The sequence below is a fragment of the Furipterus horrens genome, unplaced genomic scaffold (assembly GCF_987537825.1).
Source record: "Furipterus horrens unplaced genomic scaffold, mFurHor1.1.pri manual_scaffold_10, whole genome shotgun sequence".
Lineage (NCBI taxonomy): Eukaryota > Metazoa > Chordata > Mammalia > Chiroptera > Furipteridae > Furipterus > Furipterus horrens.
Genome location: NW_028327180.1, coordinates 78,925,626 through 78,943,628, shown reverse-complemented (window position 1 = coordinate 78,943,628; position 18,003 = coordinate 78,925,626). Strand labels below are relative to the sequence as shown.

Below are 18,003 nucleotides of genomic sequence, written 5' to 3'. Positions count from 1 at the left end.
AAGGAAGAAAAAAGGAAACAGATGAAAGAAAAAAATTAAAAATTTGTGAGCCATCTCAAGCCATCAAGGAAACTTCCTTCTACTGTAAGGGAGGGGAGAGGCTGGAAACAATGGCAGTGCAGTTCTGTGCACATGAGCACACCACTTAAGAACTGAAACACTGGCTCCAGCCAACCCTCCAATGACAAAGAAGAGATAAAAGTCTATCAGAACCCTACTGTTATGTCAGCAGCCTCCAGTGAACTAGAATGCCTCCAAGTCTTTTCTAGCTAAACTGTATATACATTTAACTCATTTAATATTAAGTGAAGAGACACGTTTAAGTACACAAAAGCAAACTGTTTACTACCTACTATGTAACTTAACTTTTTATTTAAAGTATCTTGCATTCATGATGGATGCTTTCTGGGTTGTCACAGGCTTTAATGTTAAAGGTTAAAATTTCTTTACATGCACATAATGTGAATAATTTTCCCCATATAGGATCGCTGATTATAAAAAGATGACATACCACTAGGGTTGTCTTTTTTAACTGGAAAGTTAACTAATTATATTTCCCCCAAAACCACAATATGAGTAGTAACTGAGTCTCTGGCCAACATATTCAAAGCTGAGAGGATCAAAAATGCAAAAACAAACCCTCAGATCCAATTAAGGGAGCCCTGCTACATATGGGCTAATCTGTATCAGTGGTATTCCTTGATTTCAGGGAGCTGGAAGACATCCTGATAACTCAAATCAGAACATTAACCTCAAGTAGCCCTTTTCTATTTCAGAAAACTTTTGCAAGCTGTTTTATTTACAACGGCCAACTTTTAAAAGGTCGCTAAACTAAAGTTAACTGGACAATAAACTAGGCAGAAATCGCTTTACAAAAAGAGGGGAAGCCCAAAATGCCACTCACTATAGAGAACCCACAATTTAGTTTTATTCAGAGCAAAGAGAAAAGAAACTTTTTGATCATACTGGAAGAAACTCAGCAGCCATAGTTTTGGAATCTGTACCCAAACGACACATGCAATGAGGACAATACTTTGCTAATACAGTTAATTTGCTGCTGCATTTGTCTACTGTTTGTCTAATATTAACAATTATAAACAGAGCAGTGCAACTAGTATTTGGAACAATCCTTACAGTGTTACAGTGTCAGGCACAACATTTCACTTCTCTTCGCACCACTGGTTCTCTTTGCGTACCTAGAAGAAAAGATGGATATAAGTACCTTAACTTTAGTCTTTCCTAAGACTACTACCTAACAATTCATCAATAATCTGTTAGGAAAGTCAAAAAGAAACAGATGAAAAACTGGAGAAACATCAGGTTAATAGTAAACTTCCTAGTCACCCTTCTTTGCCTCCCTAGGTTTTTCATTCTGCCCTGCTGAAATTATCAAAAAAGCAAAGGTAGTGAATAATTACAGCTTTGGTTACCAGAGCTAACAGAGCAAATCCAAACAGTTCATTCACATTATTTCAGTTTGTAGCTGTGTCAACAAAATCATTCTATCTATTCATTCATTTCTTCCCCATTCACTAAGTTGCTCTAAAGTATCCTAGCATCCAACCATCCCTAGGGTCTGCTTTTCTGAAGTCACTTATGGCTTATATGTAAGATCCCAGGTGCCAAAACTATAACTGCTAAGGAATAAGTATCAAAGAACACCTTTGGCTGAAATGTAACATCGTGTGCAAAGCAGTATCATTCAGGTATTTAGACTCATTCAAGTGTTTAGACTCATTTTAGAACATAGATGGTACCTATTATATATCTCAAATAATGTTAAGACTCCTTGATACCGGCACTTTTCCTGGAATGTTAAGGGTTTTCTTCTCTTTTAAAAAGCATGTGATCAAGAACAAGCTGTGGGTTACCTACCTGGGCTTCCTCTTCTTCAGTAAAGTCGTTTTTGATGTTGAAGGTCTTGCGAATCTCTTCAGGAGTTTTCCCCTTGATCATATTGGCAACAGTCTTGCATGTAACATCAAGCAAACCTTTGATGTCTAAATAGTTTGCAGCCTGTAAAGAGATTATTTTCATTAAAGTGTATTTGAAGTTTTAAACTAAATCCAGAGTTAGTGGCTGGCAATCCATATCTAATCAAGCTTAAAATGCTAGTTAATTTTAAGAAATTAAATGAAGAGTAAATCAGACCAGTTATGTGAAAGATATTTGTACGTCCCCTTCATTGTTTACCTCTAATACTGAGTCCTGGTGCTGCCTTAAGTAATCTACATACTACATCAAATGTTCAAGAATGGCCACTATGTGTGCATGCTTGCGCACATGTCAAACTTTGACAAAACATTTAAAGAATTCAAACATAAGCAGTAATAGCATTATAGTTTATTGATTTTCTGGAAGAATCAGCTTTTGGCTTCTTTGATGTTCTCTGTTTTCCCATTTTCTATTGATTTATTACTCTTATCTTTAACAATTCCTTTTTCTTTGGATTAATTTCATCTTTTGCTAGTTTCTTAAGGTAAAAGCTTAGATCACTGATTTGAGACTTTTCTTCTTTTCCAACATAGGTGTCTAGTGCTATCAATTCTCTCATACTATTATAGCTGCATCTTACAGATTTTCATGTGTTGTATTCAAAATACTTCTTAGTTTTTCTTTTCATTTCTTGACTAATGGGTTACTGAGAAATACTTAGTTTTCAAATATTTGAAAGTTTCCAGATACTTTGTTACTGATTTCTAATTTCATTCCATTGTGACCAGAAAAAACACACTTCGTATGGGCCATAAAACAAGTCTTTCAAACTGGAGACTTGTTTTATGGCCCAGAACATGTCTACTTTGATAGTATAAACTTCAACATACACAGAATATATATTCTGGTGTCACTGAATGTAATATTCTATAAATGTCAAGACAAGTTGATCAACAGTGTTACTCAAGCTTTCTATATCCTTACTGATTTCTATACTTGTTTTATAAATTATTTAGAGACAGGTGTGGAAATATCTGAGTGTAGATTTGTCTATTATCCTTTCAGTTCTATTGGTTTTTGTTTAACTTTTTGTAAGTTCTGCATTTTGGCAGGTAAATGTTTAGAATTGTTATGCCCTCTTAATAATGAATTGATTCCATTATCATTATGCAATGACCCTCTTTAATACTGGTAATATTCTTTGCCCTGAAAGCTACTTTAATACAGTCAACTCCAGTTATCTTTTAATTAATGTTAGTATAACATCTTTCCCGTCCTTTAAATTTAACGTGTCTTTATATTTAAAGTGAGTTTTTTGTAGATAGCATAGCTGAGTCTTGCTTCTTTTTAGTCCAATGTAACAATCTCTACCTTTGAATTGTGGTGTACAGACCATTTACATTTAATGTGATTACTGATATGTGGATTCATCTGAGTACAGACAGTGTTATAATTCAGTATCAATTAATTTAACTCTGTAGGAAGTGCTAAAGACTCTGAACTAGAGATATTTTATAGTAGTCATTAAAAACATACCAGAATAAGTTCAAAAAGTGTTCCTTGGTCAACTTTCAGGAATTCTTGGTCCCATACAGGGATATCATCTGTTCGTTTTTCTTTGTTCTCATCATCCTCAGGAGGAGGGGGGTCATCCTTGTGGTGGGTGCACCACTGAATGACCTATAACAAAAACAAAAGTTCGTTCCTTCGTGGTATTTTGTCACAAGGTATTCATTCCACTTCTGGGGTAAGGTTATTCCTATACAGTATTCTCTCACTTATCGCAGGTATTACGTTCTAGACACACACACCCCCCCGCAATAGGTGAAAATCCGCAAAGTAGGACCCTTACAGTATTTATATATATTTTAAGGCTTTATAAACCCTTCCCATACACTTAGAAACCGTTCCCAGTCCCTTAACTTTTCTCACTCCCTTATTAACCTTTCCCACACTTCTATAAACACTACTTACGTTCTTAAACATATTCTACACTCTTAAACCTACGTAACTTTAACATACGTATACAGTACTGCAAAATCCTGTGATATAGCGAAAAATCCGCGATAAATAATTAAATATAATATTTTTTAAAATCCCACGATACAGTGAGGCCGCGGTAAGTGAATTGCGATATAGAGAGGGACTACTGTACTGGGCTAAGAACTAGCTACAAGTTGACTTGAATAATAAAGTTAGCAGCAAAGCTTGAAAGGCAAAGATGAAGCTTAAGGAATCTTCATAACTTTTAAGAGGGTGGAAATTCTTAGATAAGATCAAATCCTCCAGACGGATTACTATACTTAGCCACATTTAAAAGCTTCTATGCGAAAAGATACACAGGACAAGAACTGGAAGTACCTACAACATGTATACCAGGAATGGATTATCCTACAGAATATAAGATCTTAAAGATCACTACAAAGAAATAAGCTAAAGATATGAACAGATAATTTACGAAAGAAATCTGAACAAAAGAGGAAATGCTCAGCCTCATGAGATGCAAAATTAACACTACAGATAGATGCAACTAGTTTAGATTGCCAAAAAAAAAAAAAAAAAAAAGATAAAGATTTTGATACTAACATTGGCAACAGTGTAAGGGTAACAAACTTTTCTACTGGAGAGTATAAACTGGAATAACTCCTTTGAAAAGGAATCTAGTCCTATATCTAGTAAAACTGAGGGTGCGCATACATTACCACCAAGCAATTCTAAATACCCAGACACATACACAAGACTATTCAATGTAATAACAAAGCAGGAAAAGCCCAAATGTTCCCTCACTAGGGGCATGAACATATATAATTAAATTTTCAGGAAGCTGATCAGCTACACTTATGTGCACCCTCTTAAAGACCAAAATCAAAACTAAAAAGTATTAAGCTGTAGAATCTAAGTGGAAGGCAAACGGGTGTTTGCAAGTATTTAATGCAACTTCTCTGTATGATTAAAATTTTTCCATAGTTTAATATTGGAGGGAAAACCAGTGCTGAGAAAAAATGTTGGAGCCAAGAAATTATACTGCCAGGATGCAAAAATGGGAAAGAACTCTTTCTAGAAGGAAAAGCCAAGCATAATGGGTTTAATAAAACAAACAATAGGTTTTTAAGTATTCCAGTTGTGAGAGAAAAACAATATTTGCTTATATAGGCATTAAAAAACTTAAAAGGATATGTAATTAATTTTGATTATTACTTTTATTACTTATAGAGGTTTCTGGTCAGATGAAAGACAAAAGAGTTTTATCATATATAACAATATTTATATTGACTATTCAATATACTTAAGGTTTAAACATTCATAAGTAATAACGCAAATAGGTTAAAAAAAGTATTGTCAGAGGCAGCTCTGTATCACCCAGCCCATCAGCTCTGGCCTCCTCTACTATACTGTCTCTTTGCTTGTTTATTATGCTCTAGCCACCTCAAAAAATAGGACATGCTCTTGTCTCAGAGTCAATGCACTTGCTTCCCTTGTCCAGAATTCTCTTCCCTCACACAGTCAGTCTTTGTTTGAAGACCATCTTCTTAGTAAGGCATTTCCTGACCATTTTTATTTTTAAAATAACTATCCATCTACCAACCCACTTATAATCCATAGCTTTTCCATCTCACATATTTCTTATGTCGTAAGTTTCCCCCAATACTTAAAATTTGTCTGGTATTTGAATGAATGCAAGTAAAATTCCTTTTAGAAGCACTTTACATTAGCATAAAGTAAAATGTCAATTACAAGAAAATACCCAGAAGCCAGAAAGGAGATCTAACTAAATAAAATATAAAGCTTCTATTCTAATCCATAAATACTATGAATTGACATAAGATAAGCCGACTGGCAGAAACAGTATATAAAGAACTCCTATAAAAAGCCCATTAGACTACAAAATAGATGAACCTTGAAAACATTATGCTAAGTGATATAATCCAGACACAAAAGAACAAATATTGTGTGATCCCATTTATATGAAGTATGCAGAACAGTCATATTCACAGAGACGGAAAATAGAATAGTGGTTACGAGGGGCTGGAGGGAGTGGGTAATGGGGAATTATTGTTTAATGGGTCCAGAGTTTCATTTTGGGATGATGAAAAGATCTTCAGAACAATCAGTTCTGGAGATGGTTAATGGCTTGATGACTGCACAACAATATAAATGTAAATGTACTTTATGCCACTGAATTGTTCACTTAGAAAAAATGGTAAAACTTCATGTTATGCATCTTACATTTTTTTCAAAAAGACCATTAGAAGGATGGGCAAAGGAAAGTAGACAATGCAGAAAATATAAATGGCCGATAACATGTAAAAAATGCTCAGGCTTTAAGAGATGAATTACTTCTTACCCAGTCTAGGGCCCATCGAGTAAGAGTATGGAAACATAAGCAATGCAGCTATATCAGATATACCACAGTAAAGAGAAAGCAAAAGATGAAACTTCACAAGATCAGTGACCTTTGAAAATTCCCTTAGAAAGGGGCCAACTGGAGTAAACCATTCCCTTCTCTAAGCCTAGCCAGTTTTTCCCCCAATGTGGAAACTGGTTGCTGTTTTTTCAAATAAGAATTGAATTTAAATAGCTTGTTCTGTTAAGGAACTATGTGCCCTGAAACACTAAAATCCTATTCAATGTGGAGAGCCATTTCTGCTTAGATACAAGGTAAGGTGATGAACTGAGAAAGAAAAAGCACATTTCTTGTTCTCAAGCTCCTTCTGAGGCATACCCATTCAGTGGACAAACAATACAAAAAATTTCCTTTTTGCTAATCACATTATTATAGTTAAGTAATTTAAATGTGTTAATGAAAAGACTAGACAACTTGGCCCTGGCCAGGTAGCTTAGTTGGCTAGAGCATTGTCCTGATACACCAAAGTATTGGGTTCAATCCTCAGTCAGGGCACATACAAGAAACAATCAATGAATGCATAAATAAGTGGAACGACAAAATCGATGTCTGTCTCTAAAAAATCAATAAGAAGAAAAAGAAGAGGAAAAAAGACTAGACAACTCAAATATTCACAGGGTTTGGTTAAACTACGACAAATATTTAGAGTCAATCATACTACATAGGGCTTTGTTTTTTTTAAAGGGAAGCTATCTCATCAATATAGAAAGGATACTGTGGAATGAAAAAAGAAAAATACATGTATACGTATATGATTTGCTAGCTTACCTTTTTTAATATTGCTGCATTAACATTTGGTAGAGGAACTGGATCATCATCACCTTCATCATCCATTCCCAAATCTGACAAAACAAGAACAGAATTGCAATTATTTCTTAACTCTATTATAACATTTATACCAAACCGGGCTATTTCTCAAACAAGTATCTTGCATGACATGTCTGAAAGGCTATAAAAAGTACTTTACTAAGAATAGTTCTTTTGACAGCATTTAAAATTGGTGGTTCCTAACAAGAAGTCCATGATCCACCCAAAACTAAATAATAAGTGAATATAGGAATACAGTATCAAAAGAGTTCTTAATAGGATGAAAATGATTTAATAAGTGTGGATTGAGATGACAGGGTAGCCATTTAGAAAAATTTTTAAAAAGCCAAACCATTATCCTTACTCTTTATACTAAACTCTAGACGGACTGCATTTAGAAAAATAAGTGACAAGTAACATAACTGTAACAATCTCACACAGCACATACAACGGATCATGCAGCTACTGACAAAAACAAGGCAGGCAGCTCCATACATATTGGTATAATTTGAAGATTAAAGTTTTTAAAAGCCAGGTAAAAAAAGATACATGTTACCTGAATAAAAAATGGGAATATACTTACATATCTATATTTAAAATATCTCTCCAAAGGATACATAAGGAATTGTTAAAAATATAATGTCTAGGTAAGTGAATAAGAATGTTTCAGGGTATACCTTTAGTGTTATTTCTCACATACATACAAACTTCTGAACCTGTAAGTTTCCCTGGTAAAAAAGGCCTAACTTCCAGATTCTCAAAGTGGTTGGTAAACTCCAAAGACAAAACTTAATTTTCAAACCAAATGGGTCTATCCTTCAGTTTTTACAAGACTAAAAAAGTTGCCAAAGTTACGGGGTTGTCCAAAAAGTACATTCGGTTTTCCAGAAGATGGCTCTAGTAGCACTTAGCTGCCTTAAAATTCATTTGAAACAATTTTGTTAAAAGACTGTATCATAATAGCTGTGCATTATTCACCACATCAAATTGGTGAATTTTTGTGTAGCCATTTTAATATTGAAGGGGAAAGAAAATATGCAACATTTTCAACATATTATGCTTTATTATTTCAACAAAGGTAAAAACGCAACTGACATACAAAAAATTTGTGCAGTGTATGGAGAAAATGCTGTGACTGATCAAACGTGTCAAACAAAAGTTTTGTGCTAGAGATTTCTCGCTGGACGATGCTCCACTATCAGGTAGACCAGTTGGAGTTGAGAGCAATCAAATCAAGAAATTAATTGAGATCAACATTATACCACGTGGGAGATAAGATGACATATTCAAAATATCCAAATCTATATGTTATTGGTGAAAATAAGAAAACGTGTCTTTTATTTTACCGAAATAACTAAACAGACTTTTTGGCTAACCCAATACTTACTAGTTAGTATGTACCAAGATTAGAAGCCAAAACTTAACTACTCTACTATATTGGTGTAGCAGAGTAACGGTTATGTTGACACGGTCAGTGTTGAATCAAACATCTGAGTCCCTGATATATTCAGGTGCTGTACTAGGCAGGTGAGAGTGAGCAATGAATACAGGATGGAAGGAATTGTTGCACTTTTAGAGATCAAGGATGCCTCACTGAAACGACATTTTAGTATGATTTTAAAGGAGAGAACACTTAAGCAGAGGGAATGGCAAATGCAAAGGCTTTCTAACAGGAGTGTCTGACGTTCTAAAATCACTAAGGAATCTGCATTGCTAGAACAGGATTGGCAAGGGTGAAATAACAGGGGGTTTATTAGTTGCAGGGCCTTCTGTATTTTGGCTACTGTATTGGGAAGAGATGATCAAGAGCAGAGGGTAAAGCGGGAAACCAATGATCAGGCTAGCAATAATCCAGGCACAAGATGGTGGTTTCCACAAGGTTTACAGCTATGGAAGAAGAAAGAAATAATCTAATTCTATATGTATTTTGAAGGCAGAGGCAATAGGACTTGCCAACAGATGGGAAGTAGAATGTGAAAAAGAATCAGAGAAGACTAAGGTTTAAGACACGATGGAATATGGAAGCAGCCCAACTGTCCATCAGTAGATAAGTGGATAAAACTATGGGCCCTGGCTTGTGTGGCTCAGTGGATTGAGCACCAGCCTGCAAACCAAAGGGTCGCCAGTTCGATTCCCAGTCAGGGCACATGCCTGGATTGCTGCCAGGTCCCCAGTTGGGGGCACACAAGAGGCAACAACACATTGATGTTTCTCTCCCTCTCTTTTTCTAAAAATAAATAAAATCTTAAAAACAAAACAAAACAAAAACCAACTATGGGACATTTACACAATGGAATACTACTCGGCCATAAAAGTTTTACCCTCTGTGATAGTACGGATGGCCCTGGAGAACATTAAGCTAAGTGAAATAAGCCAGCCAGAGAAAGACAAACACCATATGATTTCATATGTAGAATCTAATGAACAAACTGAACTAACAAGCAAAGGAGAAAGACTCATAGATGGAGAGCAGGCTGATTAGCTAGTAGGGGGTGGGGAGGTGAGGGGTGGAGGGATTTAGCAAAAAGGAAAAAGGACTCAGGGAAATGGACAACCATGTGGTGATTGCTGTGGGAGGGAGGTATAAGGGGACCAAATGGTAGTGGAAAATAATAAAGATTAAATAAATAAAAAAAAGACATGATGAACTAGATGGATGGAGTTGCCATTAACTGATATGGGAAACACTGTCAGAAAACTGATTTTGGAGGGCAGAGAATCAAGAACTCTACTTTCTTAAGTTTGATATATCAATTAGGTATATAAGGGTTAAATATGCAAGTCTAAATATCAAAAGAAGATATGGGAACTGTAGGTAAGTTTGGAAACAGGTATATAGATAGTTTATAACACTGAGACTAGATGAGATGACCATGGCAATGAATCAGTACAGATATAGTGAAGAGGTCCAGTGATTAAATACACCCTGGGCTAGGAAGACAGAAAGCTGTGAATACTAATAAGTAAAGTATCCTGGAAGCCAAATGTAGAAGAGAATGATCAACTGTCAAATGCTGTCAACAGGTCTAGATCAGAAATGAAACAGATGATACACTTGACAACATGGAAGTAACTGAGCTTAACAAGAAGTCCCAGTGGAGTGTAGGCTCAAAAAGTATCTTATTTTCCTATATGGGTTAGGGTTACTTATCTCCCCTCTCCTCCTTTCCCCTAATGCCTTTTCCTGATCCCATCTCTGCCCAGAGTAAAACTATAAAATGTTAATATCACAGTCTGGATCAAGCCACTTACCTTTTCCTGAGCTAATATAAAATATTTTTAATCAGAAGGGAGATAAAAAAGTTTTACTATGTAAAATACTTGTGTTCGGGGAATTAAGATTTAGAGAAAACATAATTCAAAAGACCATGTTATTTAGATCCAAATGTTATTTGGAAGAAGACTTAAGTCACATTAAAAATATGGACCTTATGACCTGACTGCTGTGGCTCACATCGGCCTGCGAATCAAGTGTCGCTGGTTCGATTCCCAGTCAGGGCACATTACTAGGTTGCACATCAGGTCCCCAGTTGGGGGCGCGAGTGAGAGGCAACCACACAGTGATGTTTCTCTTTCTCCTTTCCCCTCTCTCTAAAAATAAAAATAAATAAACAAATTAATTTAAAAATATATATATATATGGACCTTATGGCCCTGGCTGGGTGGCTCAGTTGTTTGGAGCATCATCCCATGCACCAAAAGGTTGCGGGTTCAATTCCCAGTCAGGGCATATACCTAGGTTTTGGGTTCAATCCCTGGTCAGGGTGCATACAGGAGGCAACTGATCAATGTTTCTCCTCTCTTCCCACCACTTCATCTCTCTCTAAAATCAATTTAAAAAAAAAATCCTCAGGTGAGCATTAAAAAAAAAAAAATAATGCCCTGACTGGTATGGGTCAGTGAGTTGGGCACCGTATTACAAACTGAAAGGTTGTCAGTTCAATTCCCAGTCAGGGCACATGACTGGGTTGTGGGTCAGGTCCGTGGCTAGGGGTGTGCGAGAGGCAAGTGATCAATGTTTCTCTTGCACATCAATGTTTTTCTCTCTTCCCCCATCTCTCAAATAGTCTTTAAAAAAATAAAATAATAAATAATAATAATAATGGCCTATGGCTGTAAAGGATTACTTCTCTTGCATTTAAATTAAGAATTTATAATGTTTTTTGCTTTTAGATTGAATGCATAAGTAACAAGTTATTCCTTTAAGCTATTTTGTTTCAAGGACTTCTGAAAGACACCTGTATCCTGATACCACACCCTGTACCTGAACAAATCAGTCAATTCACATGTACACAAGTCAAGATTTTCAGATTGTCATGTGATTAGGTTTTATTCTTGTTTTCTAAGTCACTGAGACAAAAAAACAAAAACAAAACCCCCACAATTAGACATACTACAGATGCAAAACAAGGAAAGCAGCGAGTTGTCGGAATCAATCGACTCTAGTCATCAGGAGCCTAGAATTCTATATAAACCACTGGTACTTAAGACAAAGCCAAATGCTATGGAAGAAAAGAATCTTAATTGTTGCTATCATTCCACTTGATTCAGTGATCAAAATCGATGTGGAAAACCTTCAAGGAGCCCTATGTTCTTACATTGGCAAATGCTTCTTTGAAGCAGCACAAGACAGACTGGTGTGCCAAGCACCAACTAAGATGAAATAAAGAACATTTTCATTGCCAAAGCAAGTATTCAGGCAGCAATTGTGGGATCAGTTTCTACATCTTCTAGATAAGGCCTTACCTGCCTTCAGGGACACTTGGATAGCTTTTATACTCTTTTATTAGTGACCATACCACAGTTCTTCAATCAACAGGTACTTGATGGACAGTGAATTTGGGATGTACCAAGGGGTTTACAACTTAATAGAAACAATCTACGTAAGTAAGTTATCAGGGTACAGGAATCTAAGTGCTTATATGTTCAGCTTTCATTCGCAAACAGAAGTCATGTACTAAAAAAAGAAAAAGACACACCCTCTACAATTCAGCTTCTATCTCTACCACACCTAGTATCTACTATCAGAAGTCCTCTTAACTTACTAATTGTGAGATGCTAATTTACCAGTCTGCAGTATATGAATTTGATAACCCCTCTGGTTCCCTCAAAATGCCTCCCTCTTACCTTGGCTTCCACAAATCCTTCTTCATTGATTCTCCACTTCTGAATTCTCCACTCCTGCCCCAATATGGCCACCTGCCAACTCATTTACTGCCACAGATATATACTCTCCTAACCCACCATACAAAGTAAGTTTATTTTAATCTCAGGAGCCTACAACTCAGGGACCAAGAACCACATACTCAACTGCCTATAGATTGTTACGAAGATCTATTGAAGAAATCTCAAATATATATAACATGTTCAAGCACAAGCCATTTTCTTTCCATTCCTCTCGAACCCGTTCTTCAGGTTTACCAACTGTAGTATCACAATGTCATTCATCCTAAAACCCCAACTAAAAACCTCGATTTTACTTTTCTCTAACATATCTTCTCTACCTCAGAACAATCTCCCAAAGCATCCTAATTCTACTAGATTTGAAATATCACCTCACTAAGACTACACACTGCAGTTTCTCCACAAGTCTGAAGAACAGCATCAGCCAAGACATTTACACAGCACCACTTGGCACACAACTTTACTAATGCACTAATTATATCACGTGAAGTTTGACTTGTTTGGTATGTCTCCCTTCCGGGTTTAAAAATCCTTCAAGAGCAAAGACCATTTCCCACTTACTTTCTTTTTCACCAGAATATAGCTAATGTTTGGCACGTAACTTCTCTTCACTTAAGTATCACTAAGATCTTCCCTGTATTAAAAACATCTGATATCTGAGTAATAAAGAACATTCTTATTACTACAAAGTTGTTTTTTTTTTTTTATTACCAATTCTTGAAACTGATTTGTATGTCTCCAATATACCATTAATGTCCACCAGCCTACTGATAATACTAAGAGATCCACTTTAACTAGCAGAAATTTCAAAATGTTTCAGAACCTGTTTTTCTGTCTTACTTTTTTGTTGTGCTGCACATATACTTTGCAGCCGTTTCAGAGGAATGACAAACTAGACAAAAGGGAAAACTTGGTTAAAAAAAAAGAAAGGCATCTACTCGGTTTACAATCTACTCAATTTACTCCCTCTGTTGAAACAAGGCGCTCTATTTAGCTACCTTATACAAGGGATCTCTTTTCCAAAGGCTTTAATTTTTTGTCATTAGAAATTGTGAATCTAAATTTACTTGAAACAAAAATTGAACATTTCAATATCAGCTTATGGTCTTATCTATTTAATAAGGAATAAAACTTCATTAATTCAGACAATGCAGAAAGGATGACCTGTATTAGAAAAATGCAGTTAATACTTAAAAAAAAAAAAAAAGAAAATGTAAGCCTTTGCCAGTGGCTCAACTGGTTAGAGCGTTGTCCTGATACACCAAGGTTGCAGGTTTGATCTCTGGTCAGGGCACATAAAAGAAGCAACCAGTGAATGCATAAGTAAGTGGAACAACAAATTGACGTCTCTCTCTCTCTCTCTCTCTCCCCTCTTCCCCTCTAACTCTAAAATCAAGGAAAAAAAATTTTTTTTAATGTGAACTGTACCCCTTCATACTCTTTGGGCACTCTTGTCAGATTTGTTACTTGTATAATTCAATGTTCACAGGTTATCTCAAACTATTTTTTCCCCTTTCCCCTGACCCAGGTTTTAAAATACTTACCTTCTAACATGGTCTTGATAGTCACCGACTGTTTGGCGATTTCAACATCAACTTCAAATATCTCTCCATCAGAACTCTGCAACTTAATTGAAGGCATCTAAAAACAAGGCATTATATTAAATTTGAATTGAAGAAATATTAATTCTATAAGACATTTAATCAACTACAGTCTGTTAGAAGCACTTCATAACTTAATAACTATAAAATCCTAAGGACCTATAATATAAAGCCCTGTAAAACACTGAGTGGTTATTCACAGGCTAACATACAAATGCTTCTATAAAATTTTTTCGAAGTACATTTCCTAGGAACTGAAGCTTTTAAGGCCTGCCCTACCGAACTCATTGCTGGTATAAATCTGAAAGTTACATTCTATACTTTTGATGCAAAATATATCTAAATGGACTTTTTTCTTTTTGCCTGCCTTTCTGCTTAGTGAATACTGACTACTCTATTTGCATAGTTAACTGCCACAATAACCATCTGCAAACCTGAGGGAGGTCAGTCCAAAACAAAGCTACCAAATAAGAGTAATTTCCCCCTAGTGAGACTTAAAATGAGTTCAGATCCAAAGAGATGATCAGGACATATTTATGTTTGGATCAATGCAAGATCATGTAACAGGAAAGATCTAAGGATAAGCAGATGTCGATCAAATTCCCTAAGCCAAGTAAGAAACTTAAATTGCACAGAGTCCTTTTTATCTTTCATTACTGACTGTCCAGGTAACCAGGTTTGAGACCTGCCAAAATCCTCATAGTAATAAACTATTCCTTGCTTCAAATATGTATTTATTAACTGATTAATTATGAGTCATTAGGAAAAAGACACCTCTTACATACAACTTAAGCAATTAATTTCAAAGGACTTGAATTCTGGAGGAAAAAAATAACTTCAAAAGTTCTAAGCCAGCAATTTCATACCATCTTCACAGTCTTAGGGGGAGTGTGTGGGGGGGAGGGAAGGGCAGCAATACCTGACTATAAAAATTCAAGACCTATTCAAATTTAAGTACAGATTTCAAAGGCCCATGCTTCTGAGATATTCCTAATTCTGTGATGTCACTATTAACTTGAAAGTGGAGAATTTGGCACTTAAAACATTCAATGGAGGCCCTGGCAGGATGCTCAGTTGGTTTAGAGCACTGTCCTGATAAGCCAAGGGTTGCAGGTTAGCTCCCAGTCAGAGCACATACAAGAATCAACCAGTGAATGCATAAACAAGTGGAACAACAAATGGATGCTTCTCTTTCTCTCTAAAAATCAATTTAAAAAAAAAATTAAAACATTCATTGCACTTACTTTAAATTTAAAGACTTGAGACCCACTACATCAGTTAAAATATTCATTCAGCTTTTCCCAATTATCTTTATCCCCCAAACAGACAAGCTTTAGGGAAAGGAAGCATGAAGGTTAAATGTTTTTAAATCAGGCACTGAAATATCCTGCTCTCACAGACCCATGGTTGTAAAGAATCAAATTTCACTTTTCAATTCACAGTTATGCCTGCTTCTCCATGTTGCTTAGTGTTTGCCAATAATGCAGAGGACCTTCCCATGACAAGGCAATAACAAAAAGCATCTCCAAAAGAAATATTTTAACGTGAGCCCAATTTTTAACTACAAAACATTCTGTGTTCTTTTTTATGTTACATATACTGGAATAAACATTACAGAATTACAATTCTGGCAATGCAGTTGATAAAATTACTTTTAAGACGACCATTTCATATTTCTTTCAAATAGCTCAATAAATAACAAGATCCTTAGTCATAGTCAAATTCGTGTATTAGGTTACTCTTAAGGGAGTTGAGGTCTTATTAAATAGCAGAGAGTCAGCTGGCTAATCTGTAATTCAATGCACTTTGTAATCCTAAACTTAATATTCAAAGAGTACCTTTTTTAGGGTTCTACAACTGGAATTGTGCAAAATTTTCAGATAATAATGGACGAAATTTTGATTTGACATGCTTCCAAGGCCATTCCTTCAATTCTTTGGGCTCCTGTACTTGGAAATTAAATCACTCTCCATGACGGTCATGATGTGGGTTCCACCAACATCATAAAGAAAAATATCGTGTTTTAAGTGGCTCGAAATTTGACACCTCTATTCGGAGGGCAGAGTCAAGTCTACATTGCTCTACAACACAGGTCCATTCTATTGTGACGCTGACCAAAAAAATAAATAAATAAAAATCATGACCCAAAAACCCAAACCTGAGGTCTTCGTTAAAAAGTGAACCAAAGCAGGTGAAAGTCGTATCCCTTTTTAACAGCCAGATATCTGCAGTTTTACAGAGTTAGGGTTCCTAAAAGTTACACCCTGTGACTACTATTACAACGGTTGTTTCACCAACTGCAGGCTGTAGCAAAAATAAAAATTTCAAAAGGAGCAGATGGCTACCTGCAAAGATTCGGCCCCAGCACAGCTGGCGAGAGAACCGGTGACTAATGACGCCAGAGGCGGGAGAGAAAGGATGAGAACCAGTCAAGAGCTCCCGGCCTATCACCGCCACGCTTCCTCCGACACCAAAACAACACGGACACAGCCCCACGCTCACGACATCCAGGGGCCAACCTCCATTACAAACTCCGCCACCACGCCCGCCCTGGGTTGCCAAGGCCGGCAGGCTCAACACCAAGGGAGGCCCCGGGCCGCAGCCTGGGCCTTGCAACCAAGCTCTGGGCCGGCTGACGCTCGCCCAGAGAAGAGAAGGCCCAATCCCGGGGTCGGCTCGCACCTTCTCCCACCTGCCCCGGCGCCCATGGGGCGTCTTGACTACGCGAAGCCAGAGTAGGCCTCGTCGAGTGATGGGGCAAAGTGGGAGAACGGGGTCTGAAACGGGCTGCACCAGGCCTGAGGACAAGCCAGGCCCAGGTGCCTCCCGCCTCGGGCAGGCCAGAGCCGCAGTGGTGAGGCCACCTGCCCGCAATTCGCAGCGCCACCGCCCCGTCCAGCCCTGTCGGCTGCTACTCACGGTGCTCAGTCTCAAGGAGAGAGCGGGCCGAGGCTGACGAGAGAGGGATAGCGTCAGCAGCCACAAGGAAAGGCAGAGAACAACGTCCTTTCAACAGCGCGGTGCGGCGTCGACTTTTATAGGAGCGGTGCAGGCGTCGAGGACCCAAGGGCTGGTGCGTCACAGAGCCGGAGGGGCTGGCCGTCGAGTTCGCCTGACGGCAGGTGGAGAACGGCAGAGCGGCCTCAGGTCACCGGAGGGGCGGGGCCGCACGTAGAGACAGCAGGCGCGGCGGAAGCGACAGGGCGGGGCTTGATTCTTATCCCAACCCTCGAAAGCGGGGCTCGCAGTTCTCCGAGAGAAAGGGAAACTGAATGGTTGGACTCTGCGACCTGCAAGGGTCTTTCAGGCAGGGGCTGCCCTAAGCCTAATTGAAGACCCCAGTCTTGAAAAGCCTAAAAACTGCTAGTGTGGGTGGAGCGCGGCTGGAGGTGTTTGCGAGGTGTTTCGGCTCTCCTTTCAAGAAAGGAAAACTGGGGCTCGGAGAAAGAAGGCAAATGGGCTTTACAGTCACCGCTCTGATTCTGCCCCGGCCCCCGGGCCCTCCACTGACCCTAACATGACTTAGCTCACTGTCCACAGTAACCCATGAGGTGAAATAGCAATGCTCTTTTTCTCCTTTCAATGTGAAGGAACAGGTTCCGAACGGCTCAGTGGCAGAGCCAGTATGTGATCTTTACTCCACGGTTTGGTGCTCTTAACCCTTATTTCCTACCATCGATTTCTGCCGAGGCCTCCAGGTCCAAAATAACCACTGTTGCAAGGAAACCCCAAGCCTAGAGAAGAGGCCTCTCTCCGGCAGTGGATAGCCATCCTTTCAGGGGACGAGTGTTGAGCTCCTGCGTGTGTCCGGGCACAGGGCTGAGGATACGGAGTGAACCAGTCGGTCAGCCAGGGTCCAGAACTCTTAAAAGGGTGCTTGCTCCCTGAAGGCTGTGATAGGGTCCCTAGGATGAAACCAACCCTAAAGGAAAAGGGTTGGTCTGAAATCCCCACCCCCACCCACCCAGTCCGGGACTTTACCTGGCTCTACCCTGCTCTGCTTAGGGAACAATGTCACCCCCCTCCCTAGGAGACTGAGGCGCCAGGCTCACTTAACCAACAGGCACATGA

At 38.1% G+C, this 18,003-nt stretch overlaps 1 protein-coding gene across 1 annotated transcript; it reads right to left on the bottom strand.

Annotated features, from left to right (window-relative positions):
* Window positions 1–904: 904 nt before the first annotated feature.
* Window positions 905–16,992, bottom strand: SKP1 (S-phase kinase associated protein 1). The gene is made up of 6 exons (XM_090288325.1): window positions 16,852–16,992; window positions 13,876–13,972; window positions 7,109–7,182; window positions 3,472–3,615; window positions 1,876–2,016; window positions 905–1,196 (listed from the first exon to the last, which is right to left on the bottom strand). The coding sequence occupies exons 2-6, from the start codon at window positions 13,970–13,972 to the stop codon at window positions 1,161–1,163; spliced, it is 492 nt and encodes a 163-aa protein (XP_090144451.1). The 5' UTR covers window positions 16,852–16,992; the 3' UTR covers window positions 905–1,160.
* Window positions 16,993–18,003: the final 1,011 nt, after the last annotated feature.